The sequence below is a fragment of the Macaca mulatta genome, chromosome 16 (genome assembly GCF_049350105.2).
Source record: "Macaca mulatta isolate MMU2019108-1 chromosome 16, T2T-MMU8v2.0, whole genome shotgun sequence".
Taxonomy (NCBI): domain Eukaryota; kingdom Metazoa; phylum Chordata; class Mammalia; order Primates; family Cercopithecidae; genus Macaca; species Macaca mulatta.
The window spans coordinates 47,096,172-47,111,655 of record NC_133421.1 but is presented as its reverse complement, the minus strand read 5'-3'; the positions used below and the strand labels follow the sequence as shown (position 1 = coordinate 47,111,655).

The following is a 15,484-nucleotide window of genomic DNA, read 5'->3' as shown; positions in this document are numbered from 1 at the left end:
CAATGAATAGCTTCATCTCAAAGGATTAGGTCATTGCTTCAGAAGACAGTCATATTTCACCCTCTAATTAGTACACTGTAAGTTTTTCAGTCAAATTACTTTCTATAGATGGGTCTATCTATATTATATACACAATGGAGATTTCATATAGAAAATTCCACAATCACTATAAAAGTATACACAGTGTGACAATGTGATTAGCAATGTGACATTCATTGATTTCACCTAAGCCCAATCTGCCGTGTATATTAACTTAAGAATAATGACTAAAGGAGATCCCATCATTGAATCCCCCTTTTTGGGGGTCTTCTCTTTCTCTCTAACATTTTTATCCAGGTGAAACCTGGTGAAAATGACATGCCAGGACTAAGAGCTGAAGGAAGACGGAAGAGCTAAGAAATTAACAAAAAGGTAGCCTACAGCCTGCTTATAAGTGGGTGGGTTTATGGTCTAATGAGTTTTAGACTCAAACAGGCAGTGCCAGCGTCGTCTTCTCTGATCGCTGCTTCTCTCGTGCATTGACTAACCAAGTGGTCCTAGGTACTTACTACAAATTATTTTTTCATTACTATAGCCATGAATAAGTTTTAAAATATTTAATTTCAGGTTATTTTTCATAACAGAACATTCCAATGAGCAGGTTGATTAGGTTTAGGGTTATCAACCTAAGCTAATTATCTTAAAGTGAAAAAGGGAAGAGGATGAAAAGAGCTACAGGGAATAAGCTAAGGATAAGCAGAAATAAATATTTGTTTCCCTTACACAAGTTCTAAGGCAGAAAATATTTCTCTGGCTACATTCTGATTCTGGAATGAACACGCTCAAGTGAGGGAGGAGGGGATGGGAAGGAGAAGGCAAGCAGAAGAGAACAGTCTTATTTAACTGTTTTTATGTGGGTAAAATGATTTGTGCCACAGTATTTCCATAAGAAGTGGGACCATTATTTTCCTGTAGAAACACATTTGGTTTGAAAAGTATCACTGGACAGGACGTGAAAATCAAACCAAATGAATTATTCACAACCTCCGATCAGAGGTGATCATTATTTCTGATGCTCCAAACAGTGATTAGGATTCTGCCCTGAGATGTCATTTTCTCTCTGAGTAACACCAGTGATACAGAACAGCATTATCTATCTATCCATATATGTATTTTTTCTCCTGGAAGGACCTCGGTTTAATGTTACTATAACAGATAGTGAAAACATGATAATATTAACATTTATTCTGATGGTGCCCATAAATGCCATTAGTCTGACACAAAGTGTCAACACTAATCATGACCCCAAATTAACACCAAAATTGACATCAACATTAATTGTACTATCAGTGTGAATAGAATGTGCAAGCGCACACAGGCACTTTCCAAAGCTGCTGTTGTTACTACAAAATAAAACAATATTAAGCTCAACAAAGAAATTTGCAGGAAAAGCTAAGGGGCAAAACATACCAGGATTTTGTTTTTTAAGGGTGAAAGATGTATCCATCAACTCTAGCTATGCTGTGGGAAGCAGAAAGGGAGTATCTTTGCCACAGTTGCCTTTCTTACATCTCCACACTTTGACTTGAGCTATAACAACACCTTTCCATACAGATTTAAATACAGGTTAGGCTGTGGCTGAGATGTTAAAGCTGTATTTGTTATATTCATGCTAAAAGCCTAAAGCTTGAGTTGTTTTTGGAACAGTCTGTAAAAGCTATTGTTCTAATTCTGCTAATGCCAGGAAGATGACTACCCTGCAAGGCCCTTGAGCAGCAATACAAAGAATCCAAGCATGTTAGCGCTAACCCAGACTTGGGCATCATCTGCATCATAAAGATGACAAAACTAAGACCCAGAGAGAAGGAACCTGAGCTTGAGTTCCTTTTCAGATACATAGCAAAATGTTACCTCCTTCCCCTTTTTGTATCTTGTATGGAATATTAAATCTGTACTTTTAATTATATACTATCAGAAAATAATTATCATAGTAATTTTAACTCCTGTTAGTCTCTTAATAAAACATACTTGATGAAATATCAGAAAACACTGTATAGGTCTTAAAATACATATTTTTAAGCCATAAGGCTTAAAATACAATATTTGACTTAATTTGTGCCATTTGCAAAAGCCATGCTGAAAAATACGTCAATGCCTTTCCATATTGTATTATTTGCCAGATATCAATGTTCTATTGTTTAGTGTTATGTGATCACATGAAAGAGCTCAAAATAATTTTCTTAAGAGCTGAAAAACTCTTTTTTTCATGCTTGGATAATTCAAAAATGGCTGAACAAACTCACCTCAACCTCTCTAGACAGCGATAAAAGGGTAAGAAAAATATAACTTTTAGAGCAAAAAATTTTCATCCCAGAGGTAATTCTTTGAAAATGTTATCAAAGATTAGAAATAATAGTTTTGAACAGGGGAATTATTTCTCCCTGTAACATTTATATACATGAAACCACAGTAATTTTACACATGTACACACAGTAATTTAATAAGCATAGGAATTATTTTTTTAAAAACATGCAGTGGAGCACATAGAAGCCAGCGGTATTTGAGAAATGGGGCCCAGGATTAATTGGTTGATATGGAAATTAACCAGGTTGGCCTACTATAGTCCCAGAAGCCTTGTCCATTAATCATACGAATGAGTGCTGAACTCTGGTGCCCCACGCTACACCTCATTCTCTAGTGTCATCTGTTGCTGTCCTGATGTTCATTATTGCCTCTGGTTGGAGCTGTAAAGTTTCTTGACATAGGGTACTATGTCACATTCTTTTTCAGTAAAATCTTACAACTTAAGACAGGTATAAATATGCTGGCAAGTACATTCTTTTGTTTGAAGGCTATCTCTAGACTTATTTTTGAAAGAAACTGAGGAGCCCTCCACAAGTGCTACTTTAGTGAGCCAGTGGATGCATTAGGATTTTCAAAGTCAATCAAGGTTATTGAGCCTCATTTTGCTATCAAAAAAATGAGTAAAAACTACTCAACCTGATGAGAAATCTCCAACACCAATAATAGTCATTCAGAAGAAATTCTGAGAAAAGTTTATACATCTTAAAAGAACAGTGTCAGAAATTCATTAGAAGTAATTCCATGGTAGGAAGACTTATTTTTCAAAATTAGCCTCCATATTTTTCTAATGAGGGATCCAAATTTGGTTTGGAAGATCATTTTAGACAAAGACTTACAGCCAAATATACTTACTTAGAATGGGAATAAAAGAAAAAAAACATAGAATTAAAATAAAACTATCTTACCATATATGTCATAATATATCTTTATACTTAATCTCAAGGATTCAAAATTGATTTTTCAAAGCCTTGGTGAAAAATAAGGCAAGCACAAATTATGAATACTTATGTATAACCATAATCATTTATGGATAATCATAATTATACATAATCATATGTATCTGACCCTTTTCTGCTGAGGATCCTAAAGCACTTATAAACATTCTCCTATCTTTAGGGACAGATTGATGGCAAAGACCCTTTTTACAAGTTGAACAATCAATGCATAGACCATGGTCCTGTTTTTCAGACTCGCTTCACTTAGGTCTATTTCAGAACTTGCCTTCAGCGTAGTACAATTTAAATATGCCTCTTTTCTATCATATATCTAAAAGACTGACACTGACTCAATTTCTATATGCAGCATGAAAAGGCAAACTGATCTCAAAAGAAGGAAACAAAAGCACAGTAAAGTGCATCCAAATTAGCATCACATTTATGGAGCTATTTTGAGGTTAAACTGAGTAAAACAATATAAAAAATCTAATGTTAAATATTTGGGTCCTGTGTTCATGAGAAATGGTCTACCCTTTTCTCACCACCAAAACCCATAAGCATATACACACTCTCTATAGGCACAGTTTTAGAACACAATGCTTTCCACTAGAATCTGAGTCCAGGATAACCCAAGCAATTCCTTTGAGAGCATGGAAAATGTCAACCAAGTGAATTAAGACAGAGGGTTATGGTGGTTTTTCTAAAATAAGAGGTCCTTTGGGTTAAGAGGTCCAGCCTAACAACTGTCAAAATGGATCTACTAATTAATTTCTTCTAATCTTTTCGGCTTATATAAGCTTACCAACTTCCTTTCCCTACCAACTCCTAAATTGTTTTTTTGATACTCAAATTAGAGATTCAAAGGATTATAGTGACATGTAAGTGAGAAGCACAGTCAAAATGGTAAGATTTGTTTAAGCTGGTCAGTAGATGCAGGGGTATTTGTCATATCACTGTGTATTTTTTTATATGTTTAAAATAAAAAAATTAATGAGATGCTATACTTTGGGAGATACAGGATATCAGTACATTGCCAACAATTAAACAATAATTAAATATGGGTATTAGTAGGGCTGAGCAGTTCCAAAACTGAACCCCTAATCCCCACTGTCCCCACCATTTTACCCCTGAAAACATAAAGCAGGACTAAAACCAAAATACCAGTCACGATGGCAGCTAGTCTTTTTTTTTTTTTTCTTCTCAGCCAGAGTCTTACTCTGTCGCCCAGGCTGGAGTGCAGTGGTGCAATCTTGGCTCACTGCATCCTCCGCCTCCTGGGCTCAAGAGATTCTTGTGTTACAGGTGCCTGCCAACATGCCCAGCTAATTTAATTATATATATATAATTAAATTATATATATTTTGTAGAGATAGGGTTTCGCCATGTTGGCCAGGCTGGTCTCAAGCTCCTGGTCTCAAGTGATCCGCCAACCTTGGTCTCCCAAAGTGTTGGGATGACAGGCATGTGCCACCATGCCTGGCTGTAAGCTAGTCTTTAAACTTTGATTTACACTACTTTACTTCCTCTTCAATCATCCTCTTCCTTTAAAAAAAAAAAAAATTAGATCCCTAATGCAAGGTACAAAGGATCTTCAACCAAAGAGTTAAAATTGCAATTGCTTGTTGTAGGAACACTAGATAAAGGCTACTATACCAACTGAAAAAAGGACACCAGTGAATCTGCCTCAACAAACAAGGCAATTCAAGAGGCTCATGTGAATGCTAAGCTGCTGAGAAGGAAAAACCCTGACACCTAGCGCCCATCTGGAAAAATGAAGCCTTAGAGCTACCACAGTTCTTAAGAGTGATAGTGTGTATAGAGGTAACCATCAAATTGCATTCAATTTTCTTTTTTCCTTCTTTTTTTTTTGAGACGGAGTCTTGCTCTGTCACCAGGCTGGAGTGCAGTGGCGCGATCTTGGCTCATTGCAACCTCTGCCTCCCAGGTTCAAGCGATTCTCCTGCCTCAGCCTGCGGAGTAGCTGGGACTACAGGCGCGCATCACCACACCCAGTTAATTTTTGTATTTTTAGCAGAGACGGGGTTTCACCATGTGGGCCAGGATGGTCTCGATCTCTTGACCTCGTGATCCGCCAGCCTTAGCCTCCCAAAGTGCTGGGATTACAGGTGTAAGCCACCACACCCGGCCCCAGTTGCATTCTATTTTCAATATACTTTCCTCCTAGAAAAACGTTTATACCAAGAATTCCAGTCTCTGAATACCAACCCTTTTTTGGGTATACATCTTGTACCTACTTACTATAACTGCTTCCAAATACAACATCGCAACATCGTCTTCTCATCTCAGTTTTTCATTATGACAGGCATGATGAGACAGGATGTTAAAAAGCTGCCCATGTTCTGATATGGTAAGAAAAACAGGGTTCTAATTTCTACTAGCACTAAAGCTATTATGGTAGTTGACTCTCTAACCGATATTTCAGCATTGCCCAATTTAGAGATTATTGGTCTAGTTTGCAGAGCTGATCAAAAGAAATAAAATAAAAGAACACTAATAACTTATTTCAGAATAAACATAAGCATAGTCTCAAGAAGGCTAGAATTGTCTTTGTCCTACCAGGCAAAGTTAAGTTGTTCTCTGTCAAGTCCGTTACAGCCCTTGGCTTGATCTTAGCCTGAGCTTTTTAATAACAGGATTTAGTGCGAAAAGCAGCTGTACTGGATTGCGAACTGTTACTCAAAATGTCCCCACCTGCAATTATAGCTTCCACCAAAGGATCAAAACAGGTTAGTAAACTGGCAGGAAAATGAAAACAATTCCTCCAAAATTGAGAAGTGGTAAAGTAGAACTGTTAGATGGCTGCATTTCTTCTGTATCCAGGCTCAACAGCACACATTCATGTAGCTGTGTATTTACATACAGTGATGGGCATTTCTAGCATCACAGCAGCTAGAAATGAGATCAGTTTAGTCTATGTCGCAATCACATTTTCCTCAATTTTCATCTTTACTTGAAACTATTAAGAAAAATCTTGGACAACTCATCTTTGGAGCTATTTGCAAGTAACGTAGTTCACAGATTTAGTCTACATCTTTTTTATTTCTACTCTAAATTCATATTAAATGTAATGCCATTCTAATATGACAATGAGAAAAATGTGTTCTCCTATACCTTTCATCATGCATTAGGTGGTATTCCTTTAGTTACATCTTTCTTTATGGGGAAGAGACAGCTAGGAAAATAGAAAGGAGACAGTAGCTAATACCGCATCAGAAAAGCTCTTTCTACTGCTCTAAACACAGGCATAAATGTTCAAAATGCAGGTCACATCTCTACTGAAACAGCCAATATTCCTCCTCAAATGGCAAAGAAGTTACCTAAAACTAAATGGAACTGAATTGGTCCAAGTCCTGGTCCCATCACCTTTTTACCTATTTACTCTCCTGCAAAAAAAATTAGAAAGACTGGCCACCCATACAGTCGATGGTCTGATAAGTGCAGGTTTTCTGCCTTCGATCATGGAGAAAAGCACTTCAATTCATGGGAAAACTCTAAAGGAATCTCTCATTTTACCCTTACTCCTTATATCCATGTGCTAGTTTTCAAACCCAGAAACTCCAATCCTTCAAGGTAATGCAATACCACCCACAATGATGACCGGGTAGAGCCGTCACTTTTGGAGAACACCACATTATGATGATTTAATGTCTACATAGCACCAATGCATTTACATTGAGCCTTGGCTCTCAGAACATTAACAGCTCAATTTTTTATTCTTTTTTAATAAAACTATTTCTCAAGGCTCTGTTCATATGCCCATTCTCTTTGGGACAGGACAGATTTGCTCCAAATCTCATCAGCATGAGCTCTTTTCATTCCCTTCATATCATTCTTGGGGTAATATGTAGAGTGCCAGGCTCATGACAAACTTGCTCTTTGGCCAAAGAAAATTAAACCGCAATAGCTGAAAGTCAACTTGCCCTGATAAAACTGGGCTCAGCATGAGGAAATATATCCTACTGACACCTCGTCATCTCTTAGGCACAGCTGTCCCTCAGAGTTCTGACTGCTGAAACTCCATCCTTAGATGGGTCAGTCTCTCAGTAGACATGCTCCATTGTATGTTCAAGCTATTGGTAGCAGAGTTTGATACTAATACCCCAACCTCATTCCTGTTGTGCAGTGCCCTATAATCTAGCTAAGGCCAATGACTGACTTCACCAGCCATCCTGGGCATTAGTCACTAACTGCTCACAAAAGAACATCAGTCTCACTCCTCCCGAGCTCAAAGGCTCAGAAACAGCAAGCTAACACTCAGCTTCAATCCTAGTCAATCATTTGAAAAGAAAAATAGAACAAAGAAAATAGGCAACTAAGGAGGGAAAACTGTAGAACAAGAAGAAAGTGAGAACTGACAAAAACTCAAAATCTTTTGAACAAATACTATTCACTTTCTGGTTTCAAAACTATTAAAGCACTGGACAAAGGAAAACATATGGCTCCTATACTAGATCTACTACTACTCATAGCTATAGTCCTAGGCAACTGTTTAAGACATATCTTTTCCACTAAGGTTTGTTAGGTCTTAAAGGGGTTAAAAAAAACCTTTAATTTTTAAAAAATTCGTGTGTGTGTGTGTGTGTGTGTGTGTGTGTGTGTGGTCTTTGGGTACAGAGGCCCGTATAATAAGACTATTTGTATTCATACTGGCAGAGTAAACACTACATGTTCATGCCCAGGCAGCTCTGTGCTTGTAATTTCAGCAAGAACAGAGCTCTGTCCCTCTGGGACTTCACTATTCCCTGAGTCTCCATTCGCTCAAACACAGAATGAGGGCAGAAAGAAAGCAGGAGAGAAAGATCATGGCAAGGGGTTTCACACAGCACTGCAGCTAGCTTTCACGTGGCCAAAAATCTCATTTTGTGTTTTAATTACATTAGTTAAAACCATTTTATTCTCAGCCCCATGTTCACAAGGGTACCTTCCATTCCTGAAGACTACACTGTTCAATGAATCAGAATTTAAGTCTAGCACAATGAAGCTTTTCTTTGCTGCTGAGGGGCTCACTAGGCAGATGCTACATACAGTGGCACAAACCTGTTTCAACTTTGTGTGCTGATGAGTATATATCTATGCTTGTCAAAATGTTTTGCATCCTCCCACCACAATCCTCTTGACTTTGCTATTTGTTGAGACTCCTACAAGTCTGATACTCTCCATCTGGTCCAATGCTTGCATCCATCTTGATACCAAATCATCTACTATTGGCATCCACTGGCATATTACTGAAATAGCCACACACCTTGTATATATAGTGAAATTTTTTTGAAAAAGATGGAATAAAATAGAAACAAACTGCTTATCATTTCCAAAGGTCTACCCAGCCTATTTACAGTGAACACACAGGTAAAGATTACTCCTTCAATGGAATGAAATCTATCTAGGGATTCTATTTAAGGTTGAAATAAAAATATCTCTTTTTATGTCTGTTACTGGTATTGTCATTGTTATAACTGTACATTAGGAGCACAGTTAAAATCAGAAAGAATGATAATGCATGGACAAGAGTATAGGGCAAAATATGCCTTTTTATCACTATTCATGGGTCACTCTGAGAGAAAGGATACCAAGGCTAGAAAATGCATTCTTGGGATAATTATAAAAAAATGGGTTCTTTGTTACATTCTTTTATGTTTGAACCCCTAATTCTGATTAAGCCCTTTCAAGAACACATTTATCATGCTCACAACAGCACCAGATCAAATGAATTGAGCATGGAAAAGACAATGAAAAATGCATTTATTAATATGAATCCAAATAAGAAAAAACATTAGGCAAAACTATACTTTAAATATTTTCATTATAGAAAATCCCGGCTGGGCACAATGGTGCACACCTATAATCCCAGCACTTTGCGTGGCTGAGGCAGGCAGATTGCTTGAGCTCAGGAGCTTGAGACCAACATGGTGAAACCCCATCTCTAGAAAAAAATACAAAAATTAGCCAAGTGTAGTGGTGCACACCTGCAATACCAGCTACTCAGGAGGCTGAGGTGAGAGGATCACTTCAGCCAGGGAAGTCAGGGCTGCAGTGAACTGAGATTGAGCCACTGCACTCCAGCCTGTGTGACAGAGTGAGACACCATCTCAATAAAAGAAAAAAGAAAAAAAGAAAATCCCCAAATTTCAGACATAGACAAAAACAGGGAAAATAATCTATTTTCATGTACCTATCACCTAGCTTCAATGATCAACTCATGACCAACCCTGTTTCATCTACACATCCACCCTCACACCTCTTTATTTAGAAGCAAATCATTGCATCTGTAAATGTTTCAGTTTGTATCTCTAAAAGAAAACAATATTCCTTTTTATTTTTTTAAAACTGAGTTCTTTGTGTTAAAACAATACTATTTTAAAAAGCAAAATCATAATACCATTATCAAACCTAGAAAATTAACAATTTCTTGATACCCAGTCAATGCTCTCTCTAATAACTCTCCAAACAAGACTACCATGCTGCAGTGCTATTTAATGAACACCTCACAGAAAGCTGGTACTAGTGGGCACAGAGATAAGAAAGGGAAGGGGGGTTTCAACTACTTGCCTCATTTCCTCCTGGAAGCCTGTTCATGTGGACCAGCTGACCTTGATCATCCAATACCAGTTCGGTGTAAGTCAGCATGTCAGAAGGCAGAGGGGGAGATGGAAGAAATGCTTGAGTGGACATAGACTCCCAGAGTTTGATCAGGGACTAGTGGAGAAAAGAAGTTTGACTAATCAGTGACAATAACTTCAATATAGACAAAAATAATTATTAAGATTCAGTCAATCTGGTTTGGCTTTCTTTTCCAAGTGTTCCGCAGAGTGTAAACATTAGACTAAATTCCCCAGCTCCCATTCTCAGTTAAAATAGATTTGTAATTATTTTTCACATGCCAAAAGTCAGGCACTTTTCCAACAAAGTCAAACTACTGAGTGATTCCAAATCAGCACCAGAGCATTAACAAACAGTAAAGACCTAACACTATCCTAGGAATACTAACATTAGAAAACTAAATAAGTAGCATCAACTCCTTAAAACAAAGAAAAAGAAAATCCTAAAGAAACTTGACAACAGCGGCCAGGCGCGGTGGCTCAAGCCTGTAATCCCAGCACTTTGGGAGGCCGAGACGGGTGGATCACGAGGTCAGGAGATCGAGACCATCCTGGCTAACATGGTGAAACCCCGTCTCCACTAAAAAATACAAAAAAACTAGCCGGGCGAGGTGGCAGGCGCCTGTAGTCCCAGTTACTCGGGAGGCTGAGGCGGGAGAATAGCGTGAACCCGGGAGGCGAAGCTTGCTGTGAGCTGAGATCCGGCCACTGCACTCCAGCCTGGGCGACAGAGCGAAACTCCGTCTCAAAAAAAAAAAAAAAAAAAAAGAAACTTGACAACAAAGGAATATCCAGGAAAATGACATGACACTCAGCTAATAAAAAGAAAATCCAGCCGGGCGCGGTGGCTCACGCCTGTAATCCCAGCACTTTGGGAGGCCGAGGCGGGCGGATCACAAGGTCAGGAGATCGAGACCACGGTGAAACCCCGTCTCTACTAAAAATACAAAAAATTAGCCGGGTGCGGTTGTGGGCGCCTGTAGTCCCAGCTACTCGGGAGGCTGAGGCAGGAGAATGGCGTGAACCCGGGAGGCGGAGCTTGCAGTGAGCCGAGATCTGGCCACTGCACTCCAGCGTGGGCGACAGAGCGAGACTCCGTCTCAAAAAAAAAAAAAAAAAAAAAAAAAAAAAGAAAATCCAAGAAGGCCAGAATGAAGTTTCTACTAGAAATTCCAGGGAAGAAACCTCTTTCTAATATTATTCATAGCTGTTGGGCCATACACAGGAATTAGCTCACTAGATGTGTGTGACTATTTGTAAATGTGCAGATCAATTCTGCTCAATTTTGAAAAAAAACAGACATACCTATTCATTTAAAAAATATTATGATTTCCATTCCCAACTTCCTATAAATCCCTCGTGAAGTGGGAGCTAGTTCAGCTCTTTCTTTGCTTGCCTCAAAGCAACATTTGAAGCCCAAATGACTCATATATACCTATGTGTCCTAATCACTATATTTATGCCTATTATATAGGAAGAATTACTTAGAATGTGATTTATATTATATTTATAGCACTGGCATTGGGAAACAGAATTAACACTCAGCTTTTAGGCTAGCAATGCTATAAAAGGGAAATACCAAATGAAAATATCTTTCAGGAGACAGAACTTGTAAACAAATAGTTGCATAGAGGTAATCTCTTGTATTTGTGAATAACACAGAAATTCTACATAGACTGTTTACTAAGGCCACATATATACTCTACTAAAATTCAAATGTGGTAATACTGGTAGTATTGACTAGGGAACTTGGAAAAATCCTATATTCATAGATTTTTTTAAAAAGGACAAATTCAGTATTCTTTTGATACCTTATTCTTTATTGGCTGCATTTTCTACTGGTGATATACTTTTCTTGCCTTCTATTGATAGAAGAAAAATGTGTGGCATAGAGATGATTCACCATACAGACTGAAGGAATTTATTTTCATATAGAGGTTGAGATTCATAATGTTGTATTTTCTCATGCTAGTTTTTATTCAGCTATAATAAATCTCCCACAAAAAACTTATACTCTAAACTGTGTACCATGAACTCTATATCCATTTGTCTATGCTATCTATATTGATTCTCATCATATTAATCTAGGCTATCAACTAGGAACCAGGGTTATCTTGGAAAATGAGAACTAAAGTACCAGATCTCTTTTTTAATATCCATAATTTGAATATAGACTTAGGAAATACACATATAACTCTTCACACAAGTCACTGTAAACTATCACCACAGGCAAATAATCTTAGTTTACTCTCTCCTACTCAATAGAGACTTCTATTCTCACCATTTCTCTCATTAATTCATAAATAACCATCCAATCTCTGAGTTGGCAGTCACTAACCCTCAAATGAAACAGAAATGAAAACAGTGTCAAGATATTTCTTGCCCTTTGTGGAGTGCCCCATTCTAGCCAAAACTGCATCTGATGGAAATTCAGGGAAACCCTGCCCCTTAGAACATGTCAGACCCTCCGGTTAGGCATCTTACCTGCCGAAACATCTCTGGGATATCATATATGTATGTTGTCCCTAAGGATTGTGCCTGGAACCTCTTTGATTGCAGCAGGTCTTTGGTCACATAAGGAGTATTGATTAACATTCCATGAAGTGGTCCCTGTTTGTCTCCATATGCCTGAAACATGATCTGCAAGAAAAAACAAAAAGAAGGCATGGGGAGTTAAGAGACAGAAAAAAAATCAGAGAACTGCCTAGAGGGGCTTTTTTGCACAAATGCTATCTATTCGAAAACATTTTTGGTAGGTTGAGTAGCTGAGCTATACCTCTTAACATTGGGTACTTGGTGGTCTCACCTCTCCACAGATTAACCAACTCCAAAAATATATATATATAACCAGCCATACACCATAACTGCTCTCACTTTTAGATTAGTTGAAATAAACAACAAAGCAGGCCGGGTGCGGTGGCTCACACCAGTAATCCCAGCACTTTGGGAGGCCAAGGCGGGCAGATCACGAGGTCAGGAGATCGAGACCATCTGGCTAACACGGTGAAACCCCGTCTCTACTAAAAATACAAAAAAATTAGCCGGGCGACGTGGCGGGCGCCTGTAGTCCCAGCTACTCGGGAGGCTGAGGCAGGAGAATGGCGTGAACCTGGGAGGCGGAGCTTGCAGTGAGCCGAGATCACGCCACTGCACTGCAGCCTGGGTGACAGAGCAGAGCAAGACTCCATATCCAAAAAAAAAAAAAGAAATAAACAAGAAAGCATGGTGCACATTTCATATCTCAAAGACAGACTGACCATGCTAGCCATCTAAAGTGAGTTGAATGTCATATACTCAGAAATGAAGTACATCAACTAACTAGTCTGAGCAGCCCTAGTATTGAAGTTGAAGAACAGCTATGCAGTAAAGATAATTCTCTTCTTTCCCCAATGGCAGAAGGCCAGATCAAGACTCTACTATATCATCTTTGCTTTAGTCCTTTAGTCCACTTGATTAGATGGTACTTCATAAGTATTACTATCTATGCAAAGGCTTCAAATATTTCTGCTAGAAGTGGATTTCATCCATCCATCTAGATAGTTAATTCTTGTTAGCCCATGAGACATAGCCTCATATTTTACATACAGTAAAATAACTATATTATATTATGTATATTAAAAAACATATACATATATATACATATTTACTTCTCCTCAAGATACTGTCTACAACTAGTGAATAGCTCCTGCAATACCTATATTGTCACATAATGAAATCACTACACTGGTTTTTAATCATTTTAACTCAAATATTTCTAGAGGAGTGCTTCATACTCCATATATTTAGATAGTTTTATTTGCTTATGAATATTTATAAGGGATGCCATTATTTCAATTCAATTAATATTTATTGAGTGCCCAGAGGTTGTATAACACTAAACTAGGCACTTTATGCATGGATACATAAAATATAAATTTCCCATGCAGTGAATACAAATGGAGATTGGGATGTAAGGGTATGTGTATACCTACATATCTATTCAGACCTACAAAATAAGCACAAGTCTACCATTAATGAATAGATTTGTGAACCTGATATATATGCACAGGAATAGAATTAAGTACTTTCCTAAATCCTGGGTACAGTTCATCTGTAAATCCTTAGCCCCTTAGCTCAGAGGAATGAGTGTTCTGCTAATTTGTCAATCAGGTCCTATTATGAGGAAAACATGTCTCAGGCTGCTTTAAAGGCCCAGAGACTGGAGCTCCCAGTCCCCTTCCATAAGGTCAATAGGAAAAGTCACCCTGGGGGAAGCAGAATTAGTAATGTCTTAGGAATGTCAGAGTAAAAGCAATAATGTTTTAAGAGATTCAAAGTGTTAAGTAAGGCAAGGGTACAATATGAGAAAACTGTACTCAGCAGGTAAGCTGAATCAAAATAAGAAAATGGGGTAAACGCAGCAGCTTCCTAGAACTACATTTCTTGTCTGTTAAGAGAGACAAGACCTGTAGGTATAGGGTTTGAGGCTCAGTTTGGCCAAGTTTTGGGATGAAGACACGCTGGTCATAGTTAAGCAACATAATCGTGCACTGAGGAAGGGGACTGGAGAAAACAATCTAGGTACATATGTATATTGCTGGCAGAAATTTAAATGGTACAAACATTTTGGCAGTTTGTCAATTTCTTATAAAGTTAAGCATATACTTACTGTGTCCCAGCAATTACACTTTTACGTATTTACCCAAAAGAAATAAAAATATATATATACAAATATTTGTAAATGAATGCTCACAGCAGCTTTATTACTATTAATAGCTCAAACTAGGAAATAAAACCCCAAATGTCCATCAACAGGTTATCTTGGAAAATAAGAAAATGAGAACTAGAGGGCTGGGCGTGGTAGCTCACGCCTTTAATTCCAGCACTTTGGGAGGCCGAGGCAGGTGGATCACGAAGTCAGGAGATCTAGACCATCCTGGCTAACACAGTGAAACCCTGTCTCTACTAAAAATAAAAAAAAAAAAAAAATTAGCCGGGCATGGTGGCGGGCGCCTGTAGTCCCAGCTACTCAGGAGGCTGAGGCAGGAGAATGGTGTGAACCCGGGAGGTGGAGGTTGCAGTGAGCTGAGATCGTGATCATGCCACTGCACTCCAGCCTGGGTGACAGAGCAAGACTCCATCTCAAAAAAAAAAAAAAAAAAAAGAAAAGAAAATGAGAATTAGAGTTTCAGTCCTTTTTCATTTTTTTATGGTTTTTTTTGAGACGGAGTTTTGCTCTTGTTGCCCAGGCTGGAGTGCAATGGTGTGATCTCGGCTCACCACAACCTCCGCCTCCTGGGTTCAAGCGATTCTCCTACCTCAGCCTCCCGAGTAGCTGGGATTACAGGCATGCGCCACCATGCCCAGCTAATTTTGTATTTTTAGTAGAGATGGGGTTTCTCCATATTGGTCAGGCTGGTCTCAAACTCCCAACCTCAGCTGCTGGGATTACAGGTGTGAGCCACCACACACAGTCAGTCTTTTTTAGTATCAATGATTTAAATATGGACTTAGGAAATATACATGTAACTCCTCACACAAATCATTGTAAACTATCATCACAGGCATGTGGTCTTAGTTTATGCTCTCCTACTCAATAGAGACTTCTAT

The 15,484-nt window shown here is 38.4% G+C and overlaps 1 protein-coding gene across 9 annotated transcripts in view; it reads right to left on the bottom strand.

Annotated features, from left to right (window-relative positions):
* Positions 1 to 15,484, bottom strand: part of ACACA (acetyl-CoA carboxylase alpha) — a 330,020-nt gene that overhangs the window by 83,880 nt on the left and 230,656 nt on the right. For all 9 annotated transcript variants that reach the window (XM_077969319.1, NM_001266778.1, XM_077969318.1 and 6 more), the window contains 2 exon segments: positions 12,380 to 12,535; positions 9,846 to 9,992 (listed from right to left, as the gene is read on the bottom strand). In XM_077969319.1, coding sequence (XP_077825445.1) covers positions 9,846 to 9,992; positions 12,380 to 12,535 — 303 coding nt within the window.